We start from the raw sequence: 14350 nt of genomic DNA on the forward strand, positions 1-14350 counted from the left end.
ATTTTTCTTTCTTCCCAAACGATTGAAAACGATTCCTCGACATTACCCTCAAAATTCGAAGCTTGGGAATTCAATATTTGTGAAAAAAAAACAAAATTCCAAAAGTTGGATTTGAAGTTCCCGCACGATACCCGCCAGTGCAGTGACGTCAAACAAATTTCTCATCTACTGCTGAGAGACAACTCGCCCGTTGACGTAGGTAAAGTTTTTTAGTGACGTCAAAGATTGAGTCGTCCTGCAACTCGAGTTTCCCTCGCGCCTCCGAACCGTCCCGAGCGGAAGTGTCGTGTTCTCCCGCGATGGATGGATGGATGGATAAATGAATCCGGCTGAGCCCTTTGGATCGGGCGGTAGCTTACGCCACCTAGCCGAAGTCGAGAGTGAAGCGTCGTCTGCTCACAGCGACAGGCGGCACGCGCGGAGGAAACCGCGCTCTTCCGCGCGTGCCGCCTGTCGCTGTGAGCAGACAACGCTTTACTCTCGACTTTGGAGTTCTTTTAGGGCCCTTTCAGCGATCTCAACTTCTCTGAAACGGTGCGAGGGCGAAGAGAACGCGCAGTAGACTTTTGTAAGCGACGTGAGAGGCCACGTCAAGCCGGTGAAAGGCTGCCCCGTTGGAGTCGCAACCGAAGCTACTTTAGGCAGACACAAGAAGACCATAAACGCGATGACACGAGACAAAAAACACGAATACAACGCCGTCGCCATGGTGCGGAGGGGTGACGAATTGAGATCATCTTATGGTGGCCGTGTCACGCGATTCCAAGATGGCAGCGCCCATGCGACGGATGCTGAAAAATGTCTATTCCGGCTCCCGCACGTGAACGTGGCGTAAATATTTCTTTATTTACTTTGTTTTCGTCAGTCACATATTACAAAACACAAACGAACAACGTGACATCGGTTAATATAGCGAAAGTGGAGTGATGCACTGTCATATGAGATGCGAACAAAATTTGCTACTTTTTCTTTGCGAAAATTTCACAACACATTTGAGGTAAATTTAAAGGAACAGTATCTGGCGGACGCCGTTTGTCGAGTTTAAGTTCGCCCACGTTCTGTACAGTCAGTGCTGAGGTGTAGCTCCAAGGCGCCATTTATATCAACATTTCTCCAAACAGCGCAGCTTTGTGGTCCAGCTCTGCGTTCTCACTTCTCGCCAAAAGTTTCAGAATCACGATGAAAGGAACGCAACATCTAAGCCCATGTTGTCCAAGCGGGTGAACGCAAGGATATTCACGGGCTTTTCGACTAAGCGGCAGTGTAAAGTAAACACGACGTACGAGCGCGTAAAATGTAAGCTCGAGCATCTTTTGAGTTACAGTCCGTCTAGCTGAAGTCTCACTCAATTTCTCCCCTCTCCTGCTGGGTTCGAGAAGATGTCCGAAGATTGGGATCAGTGTTGCCTAGAAATTTGCTTTTAGAAGTTGGATTTTTTGTAGAAACTTGATTTTCCTGGCAAAGGCTGTAGTCCGTCCCAGAAGTTATATGCGCAGCGTGATTGTGTCATCGGCACTAGTGCGGGCTTTGAGAAGTATATATCTTTGCGTCGCGTGCATGCGGAGCTTTTGGTAAGCTGCGCAGGAGCAGCCAAAACACACCGTAGGGCGACGAAGGACGCCCTGTTGGTCTCGTCCTTTCTGTGACTTTCGACAAAGGGCGGCAGTGCTGGATGATACCGGGTCCCGCTAGCAGACAAAAGTGTGCCAGCGCACGAGGCATGTGGTCCGTGCAGCCCTTGGAAGAGCGTGGTGGCGTAGTACGTGGACTGGTCGCTAATAAAGAGTTTCAGAATAGGGCGTCCCCAACGCTTCGGGTCGCCCGAGCAGCTTGCGTACTGCGCATGCCCAGAAGCTCCGCGCATACACTGTGCGTCGAGACACTACGCTGCTCAGGTGCCCCAAGCGTCCCCCCGGCCCGTTCTAAAACACCGTGTTAATACGTACGCCATATGACTGGACGTTGCCGGGTAAGGACAACACGGAGCATGTGGTATTGGCGGTATCGGTTCTGAGCAGCGTGTGACGAGTGAGTGAGACAAAAGCGGAGCTCGTTAGCGGGACTCCAGCATGACTAGGCTTCCGGGCGGCAGCACGTAGACGGTGCCGGGGGGCTGCCTGCCCAGGTGCAGCACCGGGGCATCGTCTGGGGCCATGACCAGCCGGGGTTGCGCCACTGGGTCGTCCCCGTAAGCGCCCTTGCGGGGCAGGCTGTATTCCGGCTCCCTGCGAGGAGGTACCAAAGTGCCGCTTAGAAACGATCCTCGCGTTCGCCCTCGTCAGGTGGGGGCACTGCGCGTGCGCAGTAACCGCGTCAACTGAAGCTTCTGCGCATGCGCAGTTCGGATAGCAGCGCCACCGCAGTGACGTCACAGTCGGGTGTTTGCGAACCAAGCAAGCTGGCGTTTGTAACTCGCTCATTTTAAAGCAGAGGATGTGGAAGAAGAAAGCGAGCGAAAGGGAAAAGGCTGTTCGTATGGGTGCCCACCTCTCCGTCGTGGGGTATCTGGCCGCGGTGAGCACCGGCACGTCCGACGAGCCGCGGGGCCTTCTGGGCGGCAGTCCGGGGGCACCGTACTTGTGGTCCTCGACGGGGTAGCTGCCTTCGCGCCGCGCCGCGCAGCAGCGCAGCTTCCTGGCCCTCGAGAGGTACACGATGCAGCAGACGGTGGCCGCCAGGGTGGCCAGCAGCGCCAGCAGATCCACCGAGAGCAGCGTCAGCAGGAGCACCGCCCCGAGGTTGTCCAGGTTCACCTCCTTGGTCTCTGAGCATCGTCGTCCACATCGGCCCTTCTTTCACTGAATTAACGCGAAAGGCTCGGCCCTTATTTAGATGTACATCTACCGGTCAATATGGACTAATGTCGACGTTTGGCCCGCGACGATTCCTCTATGACGTCGGCAATACCTTAATAATAATAATAAGATTAATAATAATAAAAATAATTTTATTTTTCATTGAAAATAAAATTATGATTATGAACACTTTTCTTTTTCTCTTTTGATCGCCGATGATTTGTCATGTATGCTTGCTGTGCGCTGGGTTATCGTGCTTTTTTTTGTGCGTGTGTGTGTCCGTCTATGCCCACCCCTGCCTTGGCTGCCAACAGGCGGCTGGCAGTATGTCCAAATAAAAAATAAAAAAATAGAACGCACAGTATTGGGTGTAAGCAATAGTCCCAGTGCTCGTTGACGCCTTTGTCGCGGCTTAAATAAACCCTTCGGGTACAACTTACATTCTTAATAATGCCCCTTTTGTACTATCTTACTCGGATGACCGAATGTTCTCTGTTGACTGTGAGGTACACCAAAGTTTCACACTGTGCTGAAGGCCAGAAGTACAGTGCACGCTAGCGCTATAAAGTTATACTCTAGAATGCGCAAAAGGAGACCATGCAGGCAGCACAAGCCGCGCTATCACACGGCTACCGTGCGTGCGTCCGGGGTTGGGAGGTATCGCTTGCGGTTCTGATCCCACCCGCTGCCTGCTCGACCGCGTGGTCTGTATAGCCTTGTCGCCGTTTGCGCCTATTAGTTCGTATCGGTAGCCACTGTGCGCGAGATTTGCAAGGCTTCGGATCCAGTTACAGCTGCTTTTCCGTCGGCCTGCGGTCGAGATCACGGACTTCTGTGTCTGTGCCGGCTGTTGTGTTGAGAGATATATATATGCAACCACGCTATTGCAGACGCTTCCGCAGTCCGGTGCGCCCGTGCATGCCGTGGCTGCTGGCTCTGACCCGAAATAGAAGGGAGTTTGTTTGCCCAGGGGATCTCCGGAACAGGGGCCGACGGCCACCGAACACACGTGTCGTAAGTACGGCACACGCTCTAGCTGTTCCTTCGGGTCCGGCCCTGAATCGCTGACATGGGTATACGCTATAGTTCTACGTCTAATGGGATCCGAGAAAAATGTGTAACAGGCCGCGGAAGTGAAAAAAAATAAAATAAAATAAAGCTAGTGTCAACACAGATATGGCCAAAGCTTGTCTAAATTCTAATGTTTTTTTTAGAGCGATAGTTTTGTATGGGAACCCTGCACGGACCTTGATTGCTCCTGTTGGCGTTGGTCGCGCCGTGGCAAGGACATGGGAGAGGGTATAAGCAAGGGAACGCAGCTGTTAGTTTAACGTTATAGCGCATTCTCGACCAATTGCATTGCACCGCGCGGGGGGGAGGGGGGGGGGGGGGGCGGTGCGCTAACAGCCCCCTCTTCCCCGCCTCTCTCCGCTGCGCAGGAGCGGGGGCTGCGTAGTGGTGTAGGAACTGCGTATTTGCGCTATCACATCTTTATGCGCAGCGCAAGTTCGTCTGCTTCGTTTGCAGGTGCTGTGGTGACGTCAGAATGCCGAGCTCTGATTGGCTCTGATGGAAGGATAGTGGGCAGACGTCAAAGCAAGCTGCCTTGACGTCTACCCACTATCCTTCAATCAGAACCAATCAAAGCTCGGCGTTCTGACGTCACTACAGCACCTGCAAACGAAGCAGACGAACTTGCGCTGCGCACAGCATTTGACAAAATGTCTGAGCCGGGCAATTTTTGTTTTCCTCCAAGTTGGAACTGACGAGACACCAACGAAATGAATGGCCATTGTTTTCAGGTTCGCTTCTTCCCTTTACCGCTCAGTCGTGCGAAAATGACATAAAAAACAAGAATTAATAATCCATTTTTTTTTTCTTAGATTTCGTTTCACCCACGATGTGATGCGACCAATGAGACCGCGTTAAAGCGCACCATCGTGGTAATCGTCATGTTTCTGTGCGTGTTTTTCGCTGAACCAATCATAAGAGGAGGCCCAGTGACCTGCGCTTTTGACGCTGTCTGATGTGTCCCTTCAGCTCGTAGCGTCCGCGAAGAATAGCCTGGAGTGTAACGATCGCCAACAGCCGAGGGTGGCAACCACCAACGGCCACCGACCCACCGTCTTTCTCGAGGACTTGGAGCAGCAGGAGCAGCTTGTAGGCGAAGAGCACAGCCGTCAGGCAGACGGCCACCGTGGCGCACGCCGCGCAGCTACCGACCAGCGCGTGCAGCCGCGAAGATCCCGCGCGGCGGCAGTACGCCGCCATGCCACACACGGCGGCCATCGCCAGGAAGAGCCCCTGGAACCGCATGGCCACCTCGACCGTCGACAGCTCCGGGATCACCTGCATGTGCCGAGGAACGCGTCGGAAGCCACGCTTCAGGAACCACTCCGGGCCGGCTTGGTGCCCGACTTTTGGAGGCTACTCGTATTGTCCGCGGTATTTGTAGGGGTACTGTGCGTTTACACTCGCGGAATCGTAGGCGAGTCCGCGAGTGTCAACTGGGGCGGGCGGGCGGGGACCCAAAGGGTTGGGCGTCCCCTAAAAATACGAGACAGTGAACTAGACTGCGTGGGAAAATACAAATATCTGGGAGTATAGCTCAATGAGGGAAGAAACAAAAAATTACAGGAGGACGCTTAAGCTTCGCCTTTAAGAGGGGAACGTGATAGCGGAGCATATAAACATATGAACTCTCCCTCTTTCCCAAGCCGTGCAAGCGAGCCTTGCGTGGTCTATATAGTCAGTAGCTTGTCTGGCTCGCAACCGAAAGGTCGTGGGTTCGGTTGGTTCAAATGACTTACTTTATAAAGTGAAATCATTTGAGATATTCGACATACTTTAATTCGCGTTACATGTCATGCTGATAATGCAATTAATGCAAAGGCGCAAGCGAGCTCAACAAGAATAACGATAATCAACGCTCCACAGGAAATGGAGAGGTCCCTGGTTCGATACCAGGACCAGGTGGATTGTTTCAGTCGCGCACCAATCACCTAGTCGTGTTTGGAGATTTGTGTTTGTCCTTGGTCTCCCTTGTTCCCCTTCTCCAGGGGCTATTATCGTTTACAAGTCATGTTTTTTAATCACGTTCATTCCGCGCATGAAGTCAGGTTTCACTTGAGCGTTGGGGGTTGTTTGAAAATACCGCGCAAGGTCATGTGGCTGTGACGTCATGAGCCTATCGACCGATCAAGATTTTCACGTCACACCGCCACCGACATCGGCTTTTCAGCAACACGAGGTCCTTAGCGATATCGCATTAATAGTGAGTTTTAGTATTGCGTATATGAGCGAACGCAAGCACTATGCGTTTGCGTTAGCGTTGCGAACGCAAACCCAAGCTGCGCGGCCTTGGATTGGCGCATTGCGACTTTGCGCATGCGCAGCGTGGAGAACGCAACGCTAACGCAAACGCACAGTGCTTGCGTTTGCTCGTATACGTAATACTAAAACTAACTAATACTTAGAGGAACACGGAGAAAATACAATTAGAAAAGGGAAACGGAAATTCAGGTATGAAAAAAAAGAAAAACGAGGCAATATGGAACTATAATGAATACGAAGTGGTTAGGGATATATGGGAACTGGTAATGGTGTCAGCACTGTCTTTTGTCAATCGGGTACTGTGTCTGAGATCAAGGATTAACTCGGGACTTGAAATTCGACAAAGGAGCGTGGGTATGTCAGCGCTGCGCGTGGGAACACAAAAGGAGGGAGTGCAGAGTTACATGGGCTGGTCGTCCTTTGAGATCAGAGGCAACCGGTAAATTGAAATTTGAAGAAAGGTTAACTGGAATAAACGATACCCGGTGGACACGAAAAGTATTCGAGTATTTATGCATAAAAATGTTAAACACAAAACGGACAAACCGAACCCGAATGCTGACACTGAAATACCTGCACACTAAGGATGAGGCGGAGCACGCAGACTAGTTCAGTGAAAAAGAAAGGGAAAGACGCAGGAACACAAATGTGGGAGGAAAGAATGCAAGGAATATCATCTTTAACGATGTAGAGATCACAAAAAACAGGACACAGGAAAGGAGAAGGTGTTTGATAATTCACGTGAAAGTTCTTTCGTGTTCGAGGCGACGTATATAGGGTTAAATTTCAAGAGATAGACACATTATGTGCTGTATGCTTATAGTTAAAGTTTTGACGTGCATGGGGCTTCGCCCCGCCCTTCCTCAAGGTTTAACAGATATCGCGAGGACGCTGGGTTATGGTGGCGAAGATGGAAGAATGGAGGAGAAAAGGGTATACGAGCTGAAACAGCGCTCTTTGCTTCGTCTTCTCTGCCTGTTTGACAACGCTAGTAATTATAGGTAAGACGACTTTTGATTGGGCTAGTTGGTTTGTATTAGACATGATTAAAATAGCGCCACCTGGACAGGGAAGAAAAAAGGCACGCATACGACAGGACTGGCGCCAGTATTGTCGTACGTGTGCCTTTTTTTGACCCTGTCCTTTTCGCGCCATTTTAATCATGGTCCTATAGGCTCTTCCTCCCACATGGAATGATGATGTAGGGCGTGCTCCGTCGATTTTATTACATGACACCGTGATGTTCTGTGACGCTACGGTGACGTCATGTTCGTCACATGACGCCAAGGTGTCACGTGACGTCATGTTCGTCACATGACGCCAAGGTGTCACGTGACGTCATGATTTCATGTTATAGTTACAGATGAGTCTGTCACTCACCGAGCAGACATTGGCAATGGTTACTTCACGTAAGGTGCAAGAAACGTAAGTGCAAGATGGATACATTGGGTTCGATAAGGTATCGCAGTTATCACTGCGACTATTCCGCATTACAGAAGACTTTTTTTTTATTTTTTAGGAAGCTTTGCTTTAATTTTGGCTTGGAACACGAAGCCTTGGCCTCAATCTTCAAGCTGTTTGACAATTCTGGAGATAACGGTGCTTGTCGGAATTGTACGCAGCAAACGCCCGGCTAGCGTGTTTTGTCCGGGAGTGTACTGTTAACGCAGCGCAACACGGGCAATCGGCATTAGCAGCTGAGCCGGTGTTCGTACTCGGCGACCACTGACAGTTTTGCATGCGCTAACGTAAAGTTCTAAGTCTTTTCTGTGCGACGTTGTCTCGTCTATAGGAAGTATTCACTGGCGGCCATAGCTGTGTGCGCGACTGCTGAGCGCGTGCTGATGGCGAGCTTCCACAGTAACGTGCATTCCGCACCCTCAATATTGCCGGTCTTAGCAGCCTGTTAATGAGAGCTCGTTCTGAGCATGCACTTTAGACAGAACCCACAAATATGGCGCCCAGTGAATACTCCTTATTCACGGCTCGCACTGATGTCACATCAGCGGCTATTGTGGTGTCCTTGCTGCTCAACGTGCCCCTTTTAAGAGCTCGCATCACCGAAATTTTTTTTCTCAGTAAGGACCAGAAAGATATGGCCATAAGGCGTCACGTGCAAGCCATGTAAAGCCACTGACCGCAGGATAAGAACGGCAACAAAATATTTAAATTCTCCCGCTTCCAGCTCGAGCTTCCTTCCTCCGATGTGGCGCCTTGAACGTGCAGCGAAAGCACGACGGAAAGCAGTGAGCGTGTGCGTGAGGACTGGCATCCAAAAAAGACGCGCCCTGCGCTTGTCCTATATTGCACCTCTATGCGGAAAGCAAGTCGTCTGCTTCTTGAGTCGCGGTGACGTCATAATGATGCCGAGCTCGGATTGGTTTTGACTGACAGGAAGGGGGGGGGGGGGGGTGGACCTGAATGCTATATGCCTTGAGAGTCTACGCACTATATTTTTTTTTTTTTCAATCGGCCAATAAACGTTTGATGTTCTGACATCATCGTTACCCATGTACAAGAAGTAGACAAACTTGCGCCCAGCATAGTCATTGACAGGTTGGAACGGTACAGCGTCCCTTCTGGATGCCTCCAGCACGTGCTTGTGGTCTTCGGTCGTACTTTGACTGCGCGTGCATACTCGATGCTCACAAGGCACCTAGATGTTATCGATCCTACCAGTGGCGAATCCTCCCTGCCGTTGCCATCCTGCCAGTGGCGAGCTGGCAGGACGGTCGCTCACCATCCTGGCGAGCTGGCATGCATGTCTGCCTACTCGTGACTGGAAAGCCCGCTGGTACGGTGCAACAGGAACGTACCAACGAAATATGCAAATCAGTGGCTCCTTCTTATGGTTCCTATCTGTGACATCCCGACCAGGATTATCAATTATAGGTAGGGTTCTGTGTTTTCGTTACATACCGGTATTCACCGGAAAACAACCTGCGAAGGTTCTTTTTCCCGAAATCGGTAAAAACCGAAAAACACCGACTTGAAGCTTGCTTTGAAGAAGCAAAAACCGCAGTTTCACGGCAGGAAAGTTTTGTAAATAACTTTCTTTCTGTCCAACCCAAGCATCGACCGCACGGAACTGTCCGCGACGCTGGTCTTTTCTTCGAAAATTGTTTCTGTGTGCTTTATTGAGTAATAAAAAAACGCATATAACGTCGTTTTTTCTTGAGCGCGCCAGATATACCTTTGCTTTTACCATATGAGACCCAATAATCCCCGACTTGTGGGTTTATCGGGGCTCGTATATGGCAAAAACCCCGATTTGTGGGTCGGTGTCTATTTGTGATAACACAAAGACACCGAAACACACCGAATTCTGGTAAAAAATAAACATCGAAAAAGAATCCTCGAATGTGAAGAAAAGTAGATACCGAAAACAAGGAACCCTACTTACAAGCGACAATTTTAACGGTGTGTGTAAAAAGTGCGGTGGACGCTTGTAATCATCGCGTTCTTAAACTGACACCGTTAAGGTTGACGCTCTGACGTTCCTCTTACTGCTATTAATGAAAGTAAAAATCATCATGCTCAAATCGTGCTTGACCAGTCCTGGAAAGCCGACGACTGCGACGCTTTTGGTCGATAGCACAGTTTCTCCGGTGATCGCCTGCCCGCACTGTTGAGGGAGCAAATACCGCGATACACTGAAAATTTGAAATACGAAGAACGGAGCGCGTAGCTTTCTATAGGGAGTATTCACTGGACGCCATATTTGTGGGTGCTGTTTAGAGCGCATGCTCAGAACGAGCTCACATTAATAGGCTGCTAAGACCGGCGCTCTTGATGGTGCGGAATGCACGTCGCAAAAGAACTGTGGAAACTCGCCATCAGCACGCGCTCAGCATTCGCGCACACAGCTATGGCCGCCAGTGAATACTCCCTATACATGCTGCGCAGGCTGGCGACGGGCTCGAGAAGGTTGCGCGTGCGCTGTAAGGCCAGATATACGAAGATGCACGTCCAATTCTATGACATGCCGTGACCGCCGCTCGGTACGCAAGCGCTTTAGCTCGGCGCGAGTGCGCTCTGTCACCACGGTGTCACCGTGACAACGCACCTTTTCAACGTTGTCGCAGCGACAAAGCTTTGCTCGCATGTGCACCACGCAGCCGCGAGCTGAGATAACAGCGGCGCGAACGGGTCCCATATAAAGTCCCTTGATACTTCCTTTACAAGCAACAGCCAATACAAATGACAAAGCACAATCCGCTGGAACAAAATGGCGGCATTCAGTTCAGTCTTCTGCTGTGCGCCGCCGTTCGCTTCCTAGAACCTGCACCGTCACGCAGTCGCCGCTTCAAAGAATGTCGCTACTTGTAGGAAGCTTTCATCTAGGAACTTTAGCCCCATAGGCAGCCGGCAACGGCCAGGCGGCGCCAGCAGGGTGAGAGCGCACGGTTATACCCTGCCTCAACTTGGCAAACGGCGAACGATAAGCCCCACATTGCGTGCCGAAGGCAGAGAAATGCGCGACGCAACGCACACATATTGGAGCATGACGCAGCGAAAAGCCTGATACTTCTTCGGAGCTCATGCGCGCTCCGGTGATCCGCAGTCACGTTCCCATTGGCCCGCCAGGTCCGTAGCTTCCGCTCTACTGGCACGTTACGCGATCACGGCTTCCTGGGATACCCAGTATTTCTTGCTTCGGACACTAGGCTCAGCGGCGCCACCAGAGTAATAGCTCACGTTTAAACAATGCAGCCACCACTCCCAGGGGTACCCAATATTTCTTGCTTCAGTCGCTAGATGGCGCCAAACCGCGCGCACATGCACCGAGCGATAGTCCAAGACCACGTTTCGGAGTGTGAGGAGCCGCCCTCGGGTACAAAGGGCACAACGTGCCTGCTATGGTGACGCACTGGTGGCACTTCCGATTAGTACACGATGCCCGCCGTTTCTTCCCTTACAGCCAGAGAAGAGGGACGAGGGGAAGCGGGCAGCAAGCTCCGTTGTTTCTTTGGACCTAATCGCTTCGGCTATCGTCGCAGGTGGCGTGCTGTGCGGGGAAGAGGCGTTAAGAAGCGACGCCGGGTAGTGGTGCGAGACTTCAACTTCAAAAATTGTTTTCTCGCTTTAAACAAAAACTACTCTGATTAAACTTTCAGAATCAAAAGACGATCAATCGTTCTTCCAAACCCACCATACTTTGTATTTTTACTTGGACCACCTCAGGGTGGAATAAACGGCTGTTTATGCGTCAAAACGCACTTTTTGGCAACTTCAGGATTTTTGTTTTACTGCAAGGTTTTAATTCAGCGGTTTAAAATATTTTTATAGGTTATATACCTAGAGGGAAACCAGTAAACAGTTATATTAGGTCCCGGGAGCAATTATATATATTTTTATAAAATAACAAAAATGTTTATTTTTGAATCAAATTATGATTTTTTTTTAAATATTTATATTAAACAAAACTGCACAAACTCAACCACATTGTAAGCCGACAACCGTGCAAATTTAAGAAAAAAATATTGTGGGGTATTTCATAAAAAATCTGATTTTTCGTAAATTATTGAGTGATGCCTAGTTTCACGCTGTTTTCAAAAACTAAAATCGCGCTCACGTCATCACAAATTTTTTTTTCGTCAAAACTATTTTAGGGTATGGCTACGGACATTGTGGCCGAAGCCCATGAGTTTTTTTTTAGAAATCGGAGGTGGTCGAGCGCAACGTCTGGGACGTTTCACATGGAATGACCCACTACGTGCATGGATTCGGCTTGCGTCTTCCGCATGTTGTCCCGGGCGAAGGAGTCGCCAAGCGAAGTCAAGCATCGCTCCCGGAAGTAATTGCGAAAGTACTGGCATGCAGCACTGAATGCGTCATCAGAAAGTCGGAATCACGTTACAATTACGTAATCTTAAGGCTCCCTCCTGTCTCATTATTGCGCGTCTCCTGATCTATAATAATTCACTCCAATGGCGGAATCGGAATGGTTTCGGGCTGCTTTTTTGTTTGTATGCATCTCCTTGCACGTGCAAGCGTGCGCTCGCACATAGGCGTGCACAGGATTTTTCATTAAGGGGGGGGGGGGGGGAGGAGGGGGGCGAGGTTGCGCCCCCCCCCCCCCCCTAGATGATTAGAGGGGGCGGCCGCCCCCCCTGCCTCCCCTGTGCGCACGCCCTATGCGCTCGCATTTACCGCACTAATGCCTCAGACCAACTGCTCAGACATCGCACAAAGGTCAAGGTGTTTGTTGCAGAATGAGATAATTATCTGGTCCTCGGGCACCTTCGAAGCATATAAATGTCCTGTATGCAGGCTTGGAACATGCATGCAGACAGTTTTTGTGTGACTCATGTGGCAGGATCGTCAAGGCAGGAACACGCGGGCGGGGTCTGCAGACTGTCTTCAGTTTTGGCAGTGTGACCGCGCGTTGAGAAGCCGACGTACGACCTCAGTCTTCTGCAGGGAAAATAATCCGCCCACATCCGCGAGGGCAGCCGTGTTGGGACAAGGTAAAAAGTGGAGAGGTTACACACCTTTTTAGCGCACCCAGGCGGAAAATGCCTAGTCACTGAGCTGTGGGCGCGTGCGCGACGTCTTGTGTTTGGCACTATAACTGCGCGTGTTCAGAACGCCTTCCACGGCCGAGTGGGCAAAGGTAGCAGCGCGCAGCATGGAGCGCTTTTAGAGAGCTGAAAATCCACCGAGGGATTCCCTGAAGGAGCTCGACTGAACGCGGGTTGTCTCCAATCACGCCCTAACAGCTCAACCAACGAGCTCGGAGAGGAGTGGTAGCTCTCTCGTGAAATCATAACCGACGCTAACGAAATTCAACAGCATAAGAGCGAGAGAGGGCTATATAGACCGCGAGGACAACCACTAGACGCTTCCTGGAGAGGGAAGGAGGCGAGCTTCCATGAGAACCCTCCCCCCGCGGAGGACTGAGCACCAACCTGCCATAGTTGACCGAGCAGCGGTACCACGAAGACTAGTCCAGCACAGAGCACCAGGAGGCAGCAGACGAAGAGGTTAACGCCCAGGGACCTGCCAGGGTCGGCCATGACGTTGCTGCGGTCGCTGTCTCCACGACCGCGGTCGTCTTGCCGAAGACCTCCGGAAGATCTTGGGGCGGCGTCCCAGCGACCCAGCGGGCTGCGCTGCGTTGCCGCCTTCCGGATGCGTCTCCAAGGACTCGCGGTTATTTATAAAACTTCGAAGCTCGGGGGGCAAGCCCGCGGCTCGGCTCGGCGCTGCTCCGCTTTCTTCCCGAGGTTCGAGCCTCTGGCGGTGGCCTTCCGTGGTCGTGACGCGGTGTGTTGACGCAACCGCCTTTTCGCTTTTCAGCGCTTTCGCGTTCCCGCCAAGTTACGAGTCGGGACAGCCCCCACCCCAGACCCAGGTCGTGGCTCTGTTCGGAGGCTATCAGAGTAGCAATTTTTCTTTTCGTCTTTTCTCCTTGCATAGTGGATTTGGTTGCACAAAAAATGACATCCCGAGTTATTTTGTTCGTTGTTTATCAGAAGCCGTTTACCATTGTGTATCGTCTTTCGACATCATCCGTTTCTCAGGGTTAACTTTGCGTGCTAGTGTACACGCATAATTATTCTTTTATTTGGGTATTTGTACTTATCTGTTCATTATTTTGTACTTTGCTACAGTCCCCTACAGTCATTATCGCCTCCCGGAGCGATAATGAGATTGTTCGTTGGGCTAGGTTCATCTTCAGCCCTGGTGAACTTGTGCAGCTCACGCTGCTCTTCTGAACATTAGTCGTTTACGCTCGTAGGCTTCTGGTACTATCTTCACTTACCGCAGGTTTGACGGACGTCTGGAAAGGTTGTTGGCTTCCCCGTGGTTCCTCCTCCCATGTGGTCGGCTGGCGGCTCCAACCTCCGACACTTCCATAGTTCGATTGTCATCAATTGCGTTACTCAAATTTCTTGATATGTCTCAAGCTATCCACACACATTTTAAGAATTCCCAAGCTTTGCTCTTACTGGTATACTTTTCGTTATCTTTTAATTCCAAGTAGTTACTTAGGAAACAGAAAATGGAGGCGAGGCTAAAACTAGCATTCATATTTTCTCGCGCTCTCCAGTGAAGTGACGTCGGACGTATAACTTGCAAGTCGAGCTGGCAGTTAACGTCCTTCTGTTTAGGGTAATGCCATCCTTTTTAACACTCCATGTCAACAGCACACTTTCACAGGGAAATACAAAGAAATCGTCGAGAACAAAATGTCGGCGTAGCACGTTCTTTCACGC

At 50.7% G+C, this 14350-nt stretch overlaps 1 protein-coding gene across 1 annotated transcript; it reads right to left on the reverse strand.

Annotated features, from left to right (window-relative positions):
* Positions 1-753: 753 nt before the first annotated feature.
* LOC115324438 lies at positions 754-13404 on the reverse strand. The gene is made up of 4 exons (XM_029985064.4): positions 13040-13404; positions 4919-5144; positions 2488-2764; positions 754-2225 (listed from the first exon to the last, which is right to left on the reverse strand). Exons 1-4 carry the CDS (start codon positions 13145-13147, stop codon positions 2054-2056), a joined length of 783 nt encoding a protein of 260 aa, XP_029840924.1. The 5' UTR covers positions 13148-13404; the 3' UTR covers positions 754-2053.
* Between the last annotated feature and the right edge of the window lie 946 nt (positions 13405-14350).

This window comes from Ixodes scapularis, unplaced genomic scaffold, assembly GCF_016920785.2.
Source record: "Ixodes scapularis isolate PalLabHiFi unplaced genomic scaffold, ASM1692078v2 PGA_scaffold12__126_contigs__length_90152505, whole genome shotgun sequence".
Taxonomy (NCBI): domain Eukaryota; kingdom Metazoa; phylum Arthropoda; class Arachnida; order Ixodida; family Ixodidae; genus Ixodes; species Ixodes scapularis.

Coding starts and splice junctions, on each gene's coding strand:
- LOC115324438 (XM_029985064.4), bottom strand. CDS start 13,147: ATGGCCGACCCTGGCAGGTCCCTGGGCGTTAACCTCTTCGTCTGCTGC. Junction 2,765..4,918: donor CCAAGTCCTCGAGAAAGACG/GTGGGTCGGTGG, acceptor GACGATGCTCAG/AGACCAAGGAGGTGAACCTG. Junction 2,226..2,487: donor AGATACCCCACGACGGAGAG/GTGGGCACCCAT, acceptor ACCTCCTCGCAG/GGAGCCGGAATACAGCCTGC.